Source organism: Dreissena polymorpha, chromosome 4, assembly GCF_020536995.1.
Source record: "Dreissena polymorpha isolate Duluth1 chromosome 4, UMN_Dpol_1.0, whole genome shotgun sequence".
NCBI classification, from domain to species: domain Eukaryota; kingdom Metazoa; phylum Mollusca; class Bivalvia; order Myida; family Dreissenidae; genus Dreissena; species Dreissena polymorpha.
In genome coordinates this window covers 61056437-61071146 of record NC_068358.1, presented here as the reverse complement: position 1 = coordinate 61071146, position 14710 = coordinate 61056437, and the positions used below count along the sequence as shown (strand labels likewise).

At 34.9% G+C, this 14710-nt stretch overlaps 2 protein-coding genes across 2 annotated transcripts; both read left to right on the top strand.

Moving 5' to 3' along the window:
* The first annotated feature begins 724 nt into the window (after positions 1-724).
* Positions 725-12252, top strand: LOC127877915 (uncharacterized). The gene is made up of 18 exons (XM_052424235.1): positions 725-1008; positions 1660-1751; positions 2365-2393; positions 2787-3180; positions 3414-3472; positions 3679-3768; positions 4455-4577; positions 4840-4974; positions 5100-5177; positions 5614-5732; positions 6062-6148; positions 7787-7879; positions 8866-8934; positions 9835-10030; positions 10285-10431; positions 10591-10667; positions 10926-10996; positions 11200-12252. The coding sequence occupies exons 1-18, from the start codon at positions 997-999 to the stop codon at positions 11297-11299; spliced, it is 1971 nt and encodes a 656-aa protein (XP_052280195.1). The 5' UTR covers positions 725-996; the 3' UTR covers positions 11300-12252.
* Positions 12253-12717: 465 nt separating this feature from the next.
* Positions 12718-14422, top strand: LOC127878469 (uncharacterized). Its single transcript, XM_052424994.1, has 2 exons — positions 12718-13712; positions 13786-14422. Exons 1-2 carry the CDS (start codon positions 12718-12720, stop codon positions 14420-14422), a joined length of 1632 nt encoding a protein of 543 aa, XP_052280954.1.
* Positions 14423-14710: the final 288 nt, after the last annotated feature.

The window sequence follows — 14710 nt, the reverse complement described above, 5'->3', positions numbered from 1 at the left end:
AAACGACGCTTAATACATGTCAAATAAGATAAGCCTGTGCACACTGATAAGCCTGTGAAATGCGCACAATGTAATCAAGGACGACACATTCTGCTCTAATGGTGTTTTTCGTTTAAAGACAGTTTCTAGTACTGGGATGACAATTAATGCATATGCATTACGCCCTGTTTTCCCAAAATGAAGCTTACATTACCTTTTTTTATTAATGATTTGAAAAACAACCACATCTCGACCTGTGCTTTAAGACACACTCTTTATAAATTTGAATGGGTTGTGTTCATTTCAAACTTTCGATATAAAAAGCTATAACATAATTTTGAAAACTGAGTTTCGTCTTAGATAATACAACGGCGAACAACTTCAGTACCTTCAGCGCTTTGATAATTATAATCCATAAAATATTACATGGTAGAATACATACTGAATCGTGATAGTATGCTGTCTTATCTCGGTTGAGTGTAACGAAATAGCAACAACAATAACTGATTAATTAATCAAAGAACGTTCTACATTGCTACATGAAATATATGTATCACATACTTTAAATGGAATATAATTATACATGCGCATGGTGTACATAGTACTTAAAATGCACAGTTGTTTATTTTTATAGATATAATTATAGTAATTTTCGTAAAGCAGGGAACCGTATCGCTACGACTACGCGTATCTAAAAATAAATCTGCTAAATAAAGACTATTTGGTTTTCCAATATATTGTTCCCTAAAAACGCGATACAGTCACAAACATAACATATGGAATTTGAAGCCTTTTACTGAATATGTTGAATTGATTTTGGAATTAGCAGTACAGTAAAACTTTTCAGAAAACATTTTTATATCAGGTTTAAGCAAAGTGTTTAATTACTTCTTTTAACAAGGGTACAATCAGGAATGATTAATTCTTACGATTGAAATCGAAACTGATACAATTTAAGAGGGCATAGATTTATATAAATTATATTTCAATTTGTGGCGCTCATTGTCATGGGCTTAAATGGAAGCTCAGGTAAGATACTTTTTAAATAAAATTACATGGGTAATACAACATTTGTGATACTTTATCCCAAAATTGTTATTAATGTCAACATCGCTTAAACTAGGAAAGACATAGTAAGAATAACAAATCATATGCGATTATTTTTTATGTCACACAATCAATGCGTTAACTTATACAAGATTTCGATATACGTGTACTCAGATGCAAATAGATCGTCGCTTATATGACCATTTGTGTTCGTTCGGAAAACTTGTTTTTGATACTTTTCTATGCTACAATAAAATAACAAGTTAAAATTAAAATACTCGTACATACGTTTGATTCAGTAAATGTACGAATACTTCTGCATGTTTAGTGTGCCCACATACAGTATCAAGCTTCGTTTCATCAATGCAGCAAATACGCTACTCAAAGTATGTGGACATGAATGAGCTATCAAAGGAACGATATTATTTTAATGCATTATTCAATGTGATTAAGGATATGTCTTATTACCTTTTCACTTAGCTATTTAAAATAAAGTAATCGTTTTAAAGTACTCTAGTTTGCTTCAATAGTTAACATCAATATAGGTCAAAAATTTATACATATATCATTAATAATATAATTAAATGCATTCGTCGACTTGAAGATGTAATATGCGTGATCAACCTTTTTTAGAATCAGGCTGATATAAACGAGATAAAAACAACAACAAAGTTCATATTAAAACGACTGGACACGTTAGTAGGATGCGGAGAAGACTGCGAGTGGTAAGTCCTTGAGTTGAAAACGAGGCTTAGTGGATGAATTGGTGGTGAGGAAGATGTTCATATATAAATGTATAAAAATAACAAACACCATAAAATCGTTAAAGCAAAACCGCAGTATGAAAATATCATTGCCATTCTCGTTCATTCATATATAACACTTGCTCAATATAAAATTGTTTTAACCACTGAATATTAAATAAAAAGTACTTAATATGATAATGATCATACATATTGTTAAAAGCGTTAAGGATCGATACATTTGTATTCATTCACATAACACCCTGTAATTTATTCTACATAATTATATACGTAAGTGTTCAATGTTTCATTTTAATGGTCATATTGTTTTTTAAATGATATAATTTGATATTAACTAAATTTACATAAATTTCTGCAGCATGCAGCTTGATTATTCAGCAATTGCTGTTAATATGATCAACGGTTATGGCTTTCACATTTGGGTATGTGCTCATGGGCATTTGTTATTGAAACTTAAACCATTATTCAATGGTTTCTTCTTTGATCAATCGTAAACCCTATTGCCACAGTTAAAAAAAACGAACTTGAATCGCCCCATGTAAAAAACCTAAGTTGTAAATGTTGTTCATTGCAGTTCCTCGCAGGTTGAGCAACTAAGAAAAGGTTTGTGTATAAACTTTTGTTTTTATTAACATTCGTTACAATGACCTCCATTTTTGCTTCAATAATATAAATGAGACTCGCTCTGTGAATAGGGGTTTTAACGCATGTGCGTAAAATGTCGTCCCAGATAAGCCTGTGCAATCCACACAGGCTTATCAGTGACGACACTTTCCGCTTTTATAATATTTTTCGTTAAAAGAATGTCTCTTCTTAGCAAACATCTAGTTTAGGCGGAAAGTGTCGTCCCTGATTAGCCTGTACAATCCTGATAAGCCTGTGCGGACTGCACAGGCTAATCTGAAACCACACTTTAAGCACATGCATTTAACCCCCTTATCACAATGCACGGTTCAAATAAATTAATCGTTAGAGTTGTCCTTTGTTTTCTTAAAGCCGTTCAAGCCCTTGAAGAGCGAGTGAGCGCATTACAACTCAATGGCATTCACCTCCAGAACGAGGAAACTGATGAGCAAAGATTTACTCAAATTCAAATCAGAATTGACGAATTAAGACAATCGTTACTTTTGCTAGATCATAAGGACTCCAAACAAGGGAAAGTTGAGCAAACCAGCTCAAAAGATGAAGAGCTGTCTCGGAGTTCAAACCGGGATGCGACTGTTGCGTCCTTTCCCACAAAAAACGATGAAGATCATATGCATATTCGTGGTTACCCAGGAGAAGCTTCGGATGGAGCAGTGTTTCATGTCGGTGAAGCCGACACTTATCCCCTAAACGAAACCGAAAGACTCACCGGGAGTGAAACTATTGAACGAAACCAATCCGATAGGTATTGGTCGTGTGTCATATGTTATGAAATAAAATTACCATACCGTACCATAAACTAAAATATAGTATTATACAATTATATAATAGTCTTGCTATTTGCACATAATTTTATTATGGTCTTGCTAGATGCATATAAATAATTTATCAAGAGATATTTGCATAGCATTAGTGGTGTTTTGTTATTTATTGATGTATTCTCTTTTGAATATCAATGCCCATTAATTTGTTCCAAAGATCTACAAAGAATGTTTCCAGAAGTCAAATGACGGCAACATCTATAACATCTAATACAGGTTCGATCTGAAATTAAGAGTATTCACAAATTGTATACGATATATAATAAAACAAAACTAAACTACAGATAAATAGTCCAATTGTAAATTATGTTAATTTGGTTGTAAATGAATTCAATACATCAAATTGAATATTCATTTAAGTGTGCAATTCTGCTAAACCTTGTTCAGACAATTGATATAATTAATGTTTTATTATTTAATAGGACCAAGCGTTATTCGACAGATTCAACAGGATTTTGTGTATGGACATGGTGATTATTGGAAGTTTTTGGCATCGCAACAGCAGAGTGAGGGTAATACTAGTGTATTATCATAGAATAAGTAAAATTGATATATTTAGCAAAAATAACGATGTTTTTGTTTAAATTCTTTGACACTTGTCTTATTGTATATGGAATAATTGATTTTTTTTACTGAATTAATAACGAGAAGCTTTAAACCCAGGTGATTCAAGTGTTAACGAAGTAATCGCTATCAATGGATTCAATACAATTACTCATTTGCTAATTATGTTTTATAAAATAAACGTGCAAAATATGCGTTGTAGATGATAGTTTATTGCACGAATCGAATTTTAGTATACGAATCAAACATACTGCAATGAAAAAGACACAATTTGTCCACATGTAGGAGTATAAAACAATGTTTTAATCAAACGGCAAAGCACACGCTTAATAAAAGTTAATAATCGCATACAAATAAATAACTTATATGGAATTCTCAGAAAAGATAAGTTGCTTATACATGTTCATGTGCGCGGTATTCTACCACATATAACAAAATCTGATTTTCACATTCCAACGAAAACCGTATGTGTTTTACTAATGTGATGTTACAAAGTGAATTCTTAATTTACTAATACTTTTAAAAATATATACGATGATTACTCATATTGCTATTTTATATTTCGATGGAGACATACATGATCAGAAATACTATTTAACTAATTATAACTTTGATTTATCACGCTCTTGAAAAGCCCAACAAATGACAAAAGATGAAGAAAGCATTCGCACTGTTCTCTGTCTCGACATATCAGAGAGCATGGCTTCTGGGAACGCCTGGTCGCAGGCCAAAACATTTGTAAACGATTTTCTCAATGGTTTGTATTCAAGTATAGTATGTATTGATTGGTTGTTGAATTTGTAATATAAATGCACATTTGAATTAGAATGCTCAATGTTATATGCTTATGTATTGCCAGATTTTCAATAAAACTTTCATTCGCAACGAAACTTTAAAGAAGATGTTTTAATAAGAATGCCGTTTATTATAAGCTTACAGATGACAATATACGTGTGAAATGTTAAATGTAAAAACATGCAATTTTTTACATTCTTTCATAAAATATTTCCTTTTTCTAGGGCTGAACATGATTTTGACCCAGTTTGGGCCCATTGGGCTTAAACAGGAATACGTGGGCCTGGCAACATTTGGACATGATACGAAACAGCAACTTTTAGCAACCTCGAACTACACAGCTGTTAGAGACAAAATAGGTAACTATGCTTACTTTTAATTTTACTCTTAAAACAAGCAAAAGTAATATAAATACCTTTGTAAGAATTTAAAATGCTGATTGATTGTTTTGTTCACTATTATCTTAATGTTTGCAAATGTATAGAAAATCTTCTACTTGGTGGACCCAGTCCATTGTTCGCAGGCCTTTGGTTCAGCTTAGCAGGCGCCACAAGTTGCAGAGGTACATACTTTTATGGACAAATCCTTCTTAATCAACACCGCACGTGTAATTGTTTCTTCTCATTATACTCTCTGGTCTTTTAATATGCAAGGCAAAGAATAAGAATTATAAGAACACATGAACAACGCAAAAAGATGCTTGTCTATTTTACCTGTCGGGCTTACTTCATGTAATAATAATTTATACAAATGATAACTGATTAGCAATCATAAACGTATAAGCAATTAGCGTTTTGATTATAATATTTGATCAAACGATCGTTGGTGGAAAATGGCGTGTTTATGATTAACTATATATACACAAAAGTCTAATGTTTGTATTTTTTGTACATACATGATTTGTTTGAACATTTCATATCGAGCAATTGGATAATTTAATTCAATTCTAATGTCAATACATATCTGTAATTATCGTGTGCAACTTTAATTTTAAACAGCCACTGAAAAAACAGAATCGGGGGTCTTGCTTTGTCCAAGAATTATTGTAATCACAGACGGCAAACCAACAGAAACTGGCTTGCGGGGCGGACCCGATATCCAAACCAAAGGAGACGAAGTAAATTTTGTAATTTGAACATATTTATATTTTTATAAATAGTTTAGTCCATAATTTATAAAAACTATGTGTGAGATCGTTGACCTGTATATTGTGAATCCAACTCAACTGTTTGAGTTAGCTCATATTATCACGAGTAATTGTGTCTTTTATACGTTTAGATTACTTAAACGTGAAGTCAACCATTTACAAAGATATTTAAGAAATGTTTTACAATTTGATTGTGGAGTTTATAAATATTTAGTGGGTGTTATCGCTCTGTTGAATCGCCGATTAGTTATTAATAATGCTAAAAGCGAAGTATTACTTACATGTGACATTTTTCGCAGACGCTTATGCCAATATTGAGCGCTGTGCAGGAAATCGAAGTCATGGGAGCGTCGGTGTTTTTCGTCGGCGTCGGAGACTTCGACGAGGTATGAACGATCAAATTTACCCATAAGTCGGCAAAATATATAAACCGGGGCTAGATCAATGTTGCTTTTTATTGACATGAACAGAAAAATACTGTTAATTTAAAAAAATAATTTGATACATTAAAAGAGATATATACATTAAACATTTTATAACATGACCTATGCTCCATGAGTGAAAAAACGCAATGCTCAAGTTTGTTTATTACACGGGTGTTATTACACTAGTTATATAACTATGAAATGACGTCATTTTTTTGACGAAATGACGTCATTATTCCAGCGAATTGCTTTAGTTAAACTCTTTTACAATGTGAATAAACGGTGAAAAGAGCATAAAATAACAAGATGCGTTTGTGAAACACAATGTCCCCCTATATGACGTTTGACCTTGTAAGATGACCTTGACCTTGACCCTTCACCACTCAAAATGTGCAGCTCCATGAGATACACATGCAATTCAAATATAAAATTGCTAGCTTCAATATTGCAGAAGTGCAACACATGAGCAATTTTGACCCATATATTTGACCTTGAAGGATGACCTTGACCTTGACCTTCCACCACTTCAAATGTGCAGCTCCATGAGATACACATGCATGCCAAATATCAAGTTGCTATCTTCAACATTGCAAAAGTATTCATAAAATTAGCGATTTGGGCCACATATATTTGACCTCTGACCTTGAAGGATGACCTTGACCTTGACCTTTCACCACTCAAAATGTGCAGCTCCATGAGATACACTAGCATGCCAAATATCAAGTTGCTATCTTCAATATTGCAAAAGTACTCATAAAATGAGCGATTTTGGCTACATATATTTGACATCTGACCTTGACCTTGACCTTTTACCACTCAAAATGTGCAGCTCCATGAGATACATATGCATGCCAAATATCAAGTTGCTATCTTGAATATTGAAATACTGCAAAAGTGTACATTAAATGAGCAATTTTGACTCATATATTTGACCTTTGACCTTGAAGGATGACCTTGACCTTGACCTTTCACCACTCAAAATGTGCAGCTCCATGAGATACATATGCATGCCAAATATCAAGTTGCTATCTTCAATATTGCAAAAGTTATTGCAAATGTTAAAATTGGCGCAAACCAACCAACAGACCAACCAACCAACAGACCAACAGACCAACAGACAGGGCAAAAACAATATGTCCCCCACTACTATAGTGGGGGACATAAAAAGAAAATGTGTTGGTCATGTTATACAAATAACCTTAGATTCGTGGTCATTTTGTATTGAATTTATTAAACTCGTCATCTAAATAAAGATAAAAACTCGACAGGCCTCGTTTTTATCTTTATTTAGATGATTTGTTTAATAAATTCAATACAAAACGACCACTCATGCAAGATCCTATATGTAATATATGCTACTTAACTTTTACCGCACATGGTTCCATATCTCCGATTTTACAAAGTAACGTGCAAACAGTTGTACACGATTCAGAGTTCATGTAGTGTTCCTATATTTATTTAATATCAAATAAACATTATGTTATATAATGAATACATTATTCTAAGGAACATGTTTTTCTATAGAACAAAAGTAATTCAGTTTTGATTTAAAACATTTCGGGTAAAACGTCAATAGTGTCTATTCTTTTATACACGTAGGAGTTCTTAAAACTCGTTTCGGCATCCGAAGGAAGGGAGAAGCTGTTTGGTTACCAAGATGGACGGAGGTTGGCGAAGAGAACATATCTTTGTGTAAGACGTGATTTGATATTCGACTGTCTTCTAAACAGTTCATCGGTTATTATAGTATATTTTAGTTTTAGTAGCATTGCTAAATTAAATAACGCTGGCATAAGACCGGTATATGGAGGTTTGACTCTTATATGCCAGATTCTCATGTATTGAAACATTGCTTTGACGTCATACATTGTTCTCGCTGTAGGCTACCTTAAATGTATAATTTGACTGGTAGCTGTCAATGATTAGTGTTTTCGTAAAATGTGCATGTGGTATTAATAATGACCATGCGTGTCAATCTGTCAATGGTAATACGTGAGCCATGTTTGATATTAGATATAAGACTCAAACTGTTTATTTTGTACAGTACTTGGCGCATTGCTTTTAAGCAATCCGATGTAATACATAATCGACAGTTATCGTGTTGTTGTTTTTTGATTTCATAACGTGTTTTAACGAATAGAAACGTGCTTTATGACTTTAGCACCAGGTGAGCTTGAGTTTACATAACCTTATTAAAATCATATTCATTCATCGCAACTATACTATCCCTGACTGGATATGATGGCTCCACGTTATTGGTAACGTTTAGATGACCTTTCCTAGAATAAATAAAATCGATGATTTCAAAATGTTGTTGTTTCACGTTATAATACGTTCTCAAATCGCGGCTTTAGAAAAAAAAAACTGTCAATAAACTCAGTAGGTCTGATACTTATACTGTAGCGTAGGTCATATGAGGATGACCTGTTGCGACCTTCCAAACATTTACCGGTTTTATTTTAATGAGATTACATTCACCTTTACAAACATGGTCTTCTCATTTCATTGGAGTTCGCCTGCTTACAGATCTTGCATCGGATATAAAATTGTACGAGCGCGTTTTGTGTACAAATATTGAATAAAATACAGTATTTATAGTAAATATTGTCTTTTGATTTTGTTAAGTCGGAAGAAATGTTTGTTTTTTATTCTATAGGCTTTAACGGATTTTTTTTTAGACGAAAACGAACTTGTTCGACGATTCATCTTTCATACGGAGTGCCTCTGTGCTGTCGGAGGAAGATAATGTAATGTTTTTTTATGTTATTCTTTATTCTAATACAACGCATATCTTTTGGTTCACACATATCAGTAAAGTAGTAAATTACCAGCGCACTTCTCCTGTCTCTTCACACAACAGTGTATTGTTATAATACTCCTTCACTTCTGCCAAACACTCTCACTTATATGCTGCCAGAAAACTTATCCGGGTATGATTGAGACTTTGGATCATCCAAAGTTCGTCGGTTCCGATTTTTCAGAGTTTTTTTGGAAACAAAATTGTATATTAGTGATAAGGGTATGATTTAACAAATGATTGTTTAAAAAATTATATAACTTTGAAAATAGTATTCATCCAGATAATGTCGTTACCAGTGCCTGAATGAATTTCGTTACTTTTAATTATTAATTTACGTTGCAAAATACAGCTTTCAACTGTTCATTGTTTAACTTAATTTTGAAGACTTCTTATGTATGTCATCTGTCTTGAAGCTACTGCACAATTCATATGTCTACTATTTCTGGACCGATACTGATTAGAACACGAGTATAGGGCGTGTGATGTTCCATTATCCGACACGTACGCATCATAATCTCGACGTACACCATGTTTGATCCTACGCAGCTGATAATGTGTTTTGTATGCAACTCTTTCAGAAAATGTTTTTGTCAAATGATTTGAAAAAATCGTCTGTCAATATGTTCAGTCAGTGCATTGAACGGTCTGGTCATCTTTCATTTGTGTTTGCACCATTTCATTACTTCAAAAAGTTTAATAACTAAAATTACATTATACGCATTATTAACGTAATTTAATCAATTGTTGTTCAATAATTGAGAGATTCTCTCCATTCATATTAACAGCCCAATAGCAGCACTACATTACTAACACGTGACATTAAAACTTCAATACACACTTTGTTTAGGAGGATATGCAAGACATTCGAGTTGAATCAATGGCACGATTAGGACAAAGGGAAGAAATGAACAATGCGGCTTATTTTGAAAATAAAAACGAAGCATTTCCGGTCATTGGTTCCCGAGTGCGCCGAGGTCCTGACTGGATGTTCGATAACCAGGACAACGCTGGACCTGGAACCGTCGTGGGGCACTCAGAAAATGGTTTGATATTATAGTGTAGCATTTCCTCGAATACAAACTTCAAAAGAGAATTTAATTTAAAGTAAGCAATTATTATTCATTCGCTTTTATCATTTAATGAGACGTTGGGCGCAAATGTTTTAGATATACTTTGAGTCGATATTAAATATATGTAAAACATAGCCGTACATCATCGACCAGTGTCCCATAACCAGTTATATTACAGAAGTCGAAGCAAGTCGTTAAAATTTTCTTTATGTGTATCAAATTTTCAGATTTTAAAGTCTGGGTTACATGGGATTTCAATAAAATGACTGGCATGTACAGATACGGAATGGGAGAATACGATGTGCTTATCTCGGATGAGCCGCGTGTGTTGAAAGCTGGAGAGAAAATAGCAGTTGGCTGTCGAGTGAAACCAGGTAATGTGTATACATTAACACTATGTAATGAAACTGTATTTGTTAAGACTTCATATTCATCTGTGTTTTTATATTTCTAATCTCGATGTAACGTGTCTCGTTTTCTTTTTAATGATTTGGTAACGTTAATATCAAACTGTGCATGGGTTTCTTGTATAGGTAGGGACGCTGGATCGAAAGATGTATCTGGTTCAATTCAAGGTGTAGTAATACGCATGAACTCAAAGAATGCACATGTACGTTAAACATATTTATTTACATATTATATTTAAGTTTTGCGTTTTTTTCATATTTGTTTAAGATGCAAACATGTTTAAATTGCACATTTTTGGTATGGAACACAACAAATTACTATTAAGGTTATTACATACATTATAATATTCATCATCATTAGTATCGATATCGTTAGGATATTTTTGAAAAGAATAAAACATTATGTTATAAAGGTATTTTTATACGTACACATGTATGATATTACCAATTTCATTTAACAGGTGCGTTGGGACAATGGCAAACGTGGTGATTACAGCTATGGTGCAGATGGACGATATGAAATAGAGTTATGGTAGGTAGTTTGGCACATAACTTTATACACAATGAGAGGTATATATTGGAAAAGTACGTATATTAATATAAAAGTATTCAATACTTAATAGATATCATTTAAAATTGGTTAAGACAACGAAGCCCACATACAAAATAATTTGAGTATGTGTTTAATGAATACTTATCTAAATGTGTGTTAATGTACAGAACTCTTGTTTTTAGCAAATCAAACGGTCAAACAGGCGACGATAACAGCAACTCCTCGACATGGGGCTCAAGCACTAGGTCGAACAAAAATAAAAACAAACATGTGAGTTCATGAAACAACACAGATAATGCGTGTAGTGTCTCATTGATATGACGGTTCCTAGTCGTTGATCCATATTTTATTCCCTCGTGCATTTTGTAAAATACTTACTTAATGCTTTGATTTTTAAAACTATTTTCTTTAATCGTTACACATTTTGAATCTTTTTTAATGTGTACATGTGTACAAGGACGTTTAAACTGTAAGCGTTTGAACATGTAACAGTATATTGCGTATATAGTGTGGGGATTAATCTCGCCATAACCTATATTAATATGATAAAAATAATACCACATTTATATAGCGCCCTTTTCATACAGTATTGTGCGTTCAAAGGCGCTTATATATAGTCCGATTGTCTCGGCATCATAATTTGGGTGTGTTACTATGTAAGTATGTATGTATATTATTTAGTTAATTGAGCTATTTCTAAAAAAAACACAATATCGAAATTTTAGTTTTTGATACGACGTTAATGAAACTGTTGGTAATATACGATTAATACAAATGCTCCAGTTATATTTAAAAGGTGTGTTCGTGGAGATAAGTATTAAAATTGGAACATTTTGTCATATAATCAATATATTATTCTTCAATTATATGGACTATTTGTGTTTTGATATTGCTATATTGAGCATGTTCTTTCATTGATCTTTGTGTTTAAAATAATGCCGTCATATGGTTTGCCCGAAACAGGATTGTATTACGTCAAGCATTATTTTGATATTGTTGATGTATCTCATTTAGTTCGCATATATTTGTGGTTCAATTCTTTAAATAAATAAAAGTCGTAATCGTGTAAAGTTAATAATTTTTTAATCGTGATAAACTTAAATTTTTATTTACTTTTGAACAAGTTCGCCTACGCTATTAATAGTTCACATTTGTAACCAAACTATGTTATTTTGCCATTTAAAACTATTATAGATTAGTATCATAATTATTCTTAATAAAAATGCTGGACTATGCTTTTCTTTGAGATCCACCATGTGGTTTAAAACAACGCCATTTTTATTGTGAAATAGAGCCATTATAGGAAATCTACACCAACGGTAACTCGCCAACATGAACCATACATAGCACTAACTGTTCCATTAATATTCAATACTAGGCGAATAATTATAATCCAAGATGAAAAGACGTGTCCATTTTAATTGATAGATGTAGCCATTAATAAAGTGAATATCATGCACGGACATGCGCAATAATGAAAATAGGAAACGATAACTTGTTGAATGTTTAAACAGTTTTACACCCATGGTGACAAGCGTGCACGGATTATCAACAAATACATGTGTTTTGTATGAAAACCGTCAAGGAAAACCTGCCGTACCTCCTGTAAGTTTTGGTTTCAAGCTAAACAAAAAAATCACTGTTAACGAAACAATATGCACAATACCGGCACAGTGTCAGTAGTACTGTTCATTGCCGCTATGAATCTCATCATCAAAGCAGGAGACAGGGAGTCAAGGGGACCGAAGACCCAGACAGATATCAGACTTCCACCAAAGAGGCGATTTATGGATGATCTGACTATCACAACAGAGTCCCACATACAAGCTCGATGGATCCTATCAGCCCTTGAAGAATTTGTGTCATGGGCTAGAATGGCCTTCAAACCAAGGAAGTCAAGATTTCTTATCTTGAGAAGAGGCAAAGTCTGGCAGAAGATAACACTCAGGGTACAGGGCGAGGATATCCCATCACTTATTGACAAACCCGTCAAGTGCTTGGGTAAATGGTTTGACACCACACTGGGTGATAGCAGAAATAACACAGAGCGCATCAGGCAGCAACTGAGGAATGGGCTTGCAAAGATAGAGGGAACGGGCCTACCAGGGAAGTTCAAGGCATGGCTTTTTCAGCATGGCCTCCTGTCCCGTCTTCTGTGGCCACTAATGTTGTATGAGATCCCAACATCGACGATTGACAGCTTGGAAAGCATGATAAACAAGAGCTTGAGACGATGCTTCGGACTTCCATCATGTATGGCAAGTATTGGACTCTACAACAGAACCGGAATGTTGCAGCTCCCTCTTTCATCAATCGTAGAGGAGTACAAAGTTAGTAAGGCAAGGCTCGTGTTGACCCTACAAGACTCTATTGACATGAGCATCAGAAATGCAGGGATAGAGGTCAGAACCGGAAGAATATGGTCAGCATTCAATGCAGTTCAGCAGGCAGAGAGTCGACTGAGACATCAAGACATAGTGGAAACAAGTTGTCAAGGTAGACAGGGACTCGGCTTGAGCACTAGACAACCGTGGAGTTCAGCCACAACAGTCCAAAGAAGAGAACTTGTTCAGAGCGAAATCCAAAAGGAAGAAGAAGAGACAAGAAAGGGGAAAGCAGTCCAGATGGGGAGCCAGGGAAGCTGGACAAAGTGGCAGACAACAGGGAGGAAACTGTCATGGACAGATATCTGGAAGTACCATTTTTTTCAACTGCAGTTTCTGATCCAGGCAGTTTATGATGTCTTGCCAATACCGGCGAATCTCCAGAGATGGGGGGCTGATAGAGACAGCAGAATGCACCCTATGTGGAGGAAGAGCTACCCTGGGCCACATCTTGTCCTCGTGTAAGGAAGCACTTGCCAAGGGGAGATATCGCTGGAGACATGACCAGGTACTCCGAGAGGTAGCTGATACACTTGGGAGACACAAGAAGAAGGCGCGAGTACATGCAGGGGCAAAGCACATCAACTTTGTACCAGCAGGGACAGTAATGAAGGGTACAAAGGGAGGACATCCGAGTATCCTAGACGGCACAAATGACTGGGAACTACGGGCAGATCTTAGAAAACAGCTGCAATTTCCAGACATTATCCACACTACCCTACGTCCAGACATTGTGATGGTCTCCGAAAAGACAAAGAAGATCATTCTGGTAGAGCTGACTGTACCGTGGGAAGAAAGATGTACTCAGGCACATGAGAGAAAGAAGGCCATGTACGAAGATCTCGTCCAGGAGTGTAGAGAGGCCGGGTGGAGAGCATGGAACTACCCGATTGAAGTGGGATGCAGAGGGTTTCCTGTACCATCGCTTGGAAAGATGTTCCAGGATACAGGAATAGTGGGGCAGGTGAGAAAGCTGGCCATTAAGAAAGTATCACAGGCAGCAGAAAGAAGCTCCAGCTAACTGTGGCTAAGGAGGAACGCCAGTAGCTGGAAGCCATCCACTAATGGGTAGTGTCTGATCAACACTGCCGCCCGCCACTTAGAGCTTGTCCTAGGTTTAAAAGGGCAAAACAAGCAATGACAAGTGGTACCTAGCTGACAACATAAGTGGAAAGCAGTTTATCTGTATTTTACAACATGTGTACAGTTTATAAGAAAGACATTTCATATAGAGAATACTAGGTTAGCGTTGAATACAGAGAAGTTTATGTTGCGAGGCTTAGAACGCCGGGAGCGCGAGCCTTGGCGA

Bases quoted from the DNA above. Each gene is read 5' to 3' on its own strand.
- LOC127878469 (XM_052424994.1), top strand. From the start codon at position 12,718: ATGAATCTCATCATCAAAGCAGGAGACAGGGAGTCAAGGGGACCGAAG. The intron at 13,713-13,785 runs GTACCATTTTTT...GCGAATCTCCAG, and splicing joins TCATGGACAGATATCTGGAA to AGATGGGGGGCTGATAGAGA.
- LOC127877915 (XM_052424235.1), top strand. The intron at 5,178-5,613 runs GTACATACTTTT...AATTTTAAACAG, and splicing joins AGGCGCCACAAGTTGCAGAG to CCACTGAAAAAACAGAATCG. The intron at 5,733-6,061 runs GTAAATTTTGTA...CATTTTTCGCAG, and splicing joins TCCAAACCAAAGGAGACGAA to ACGCTTATGCCAATATTGAG.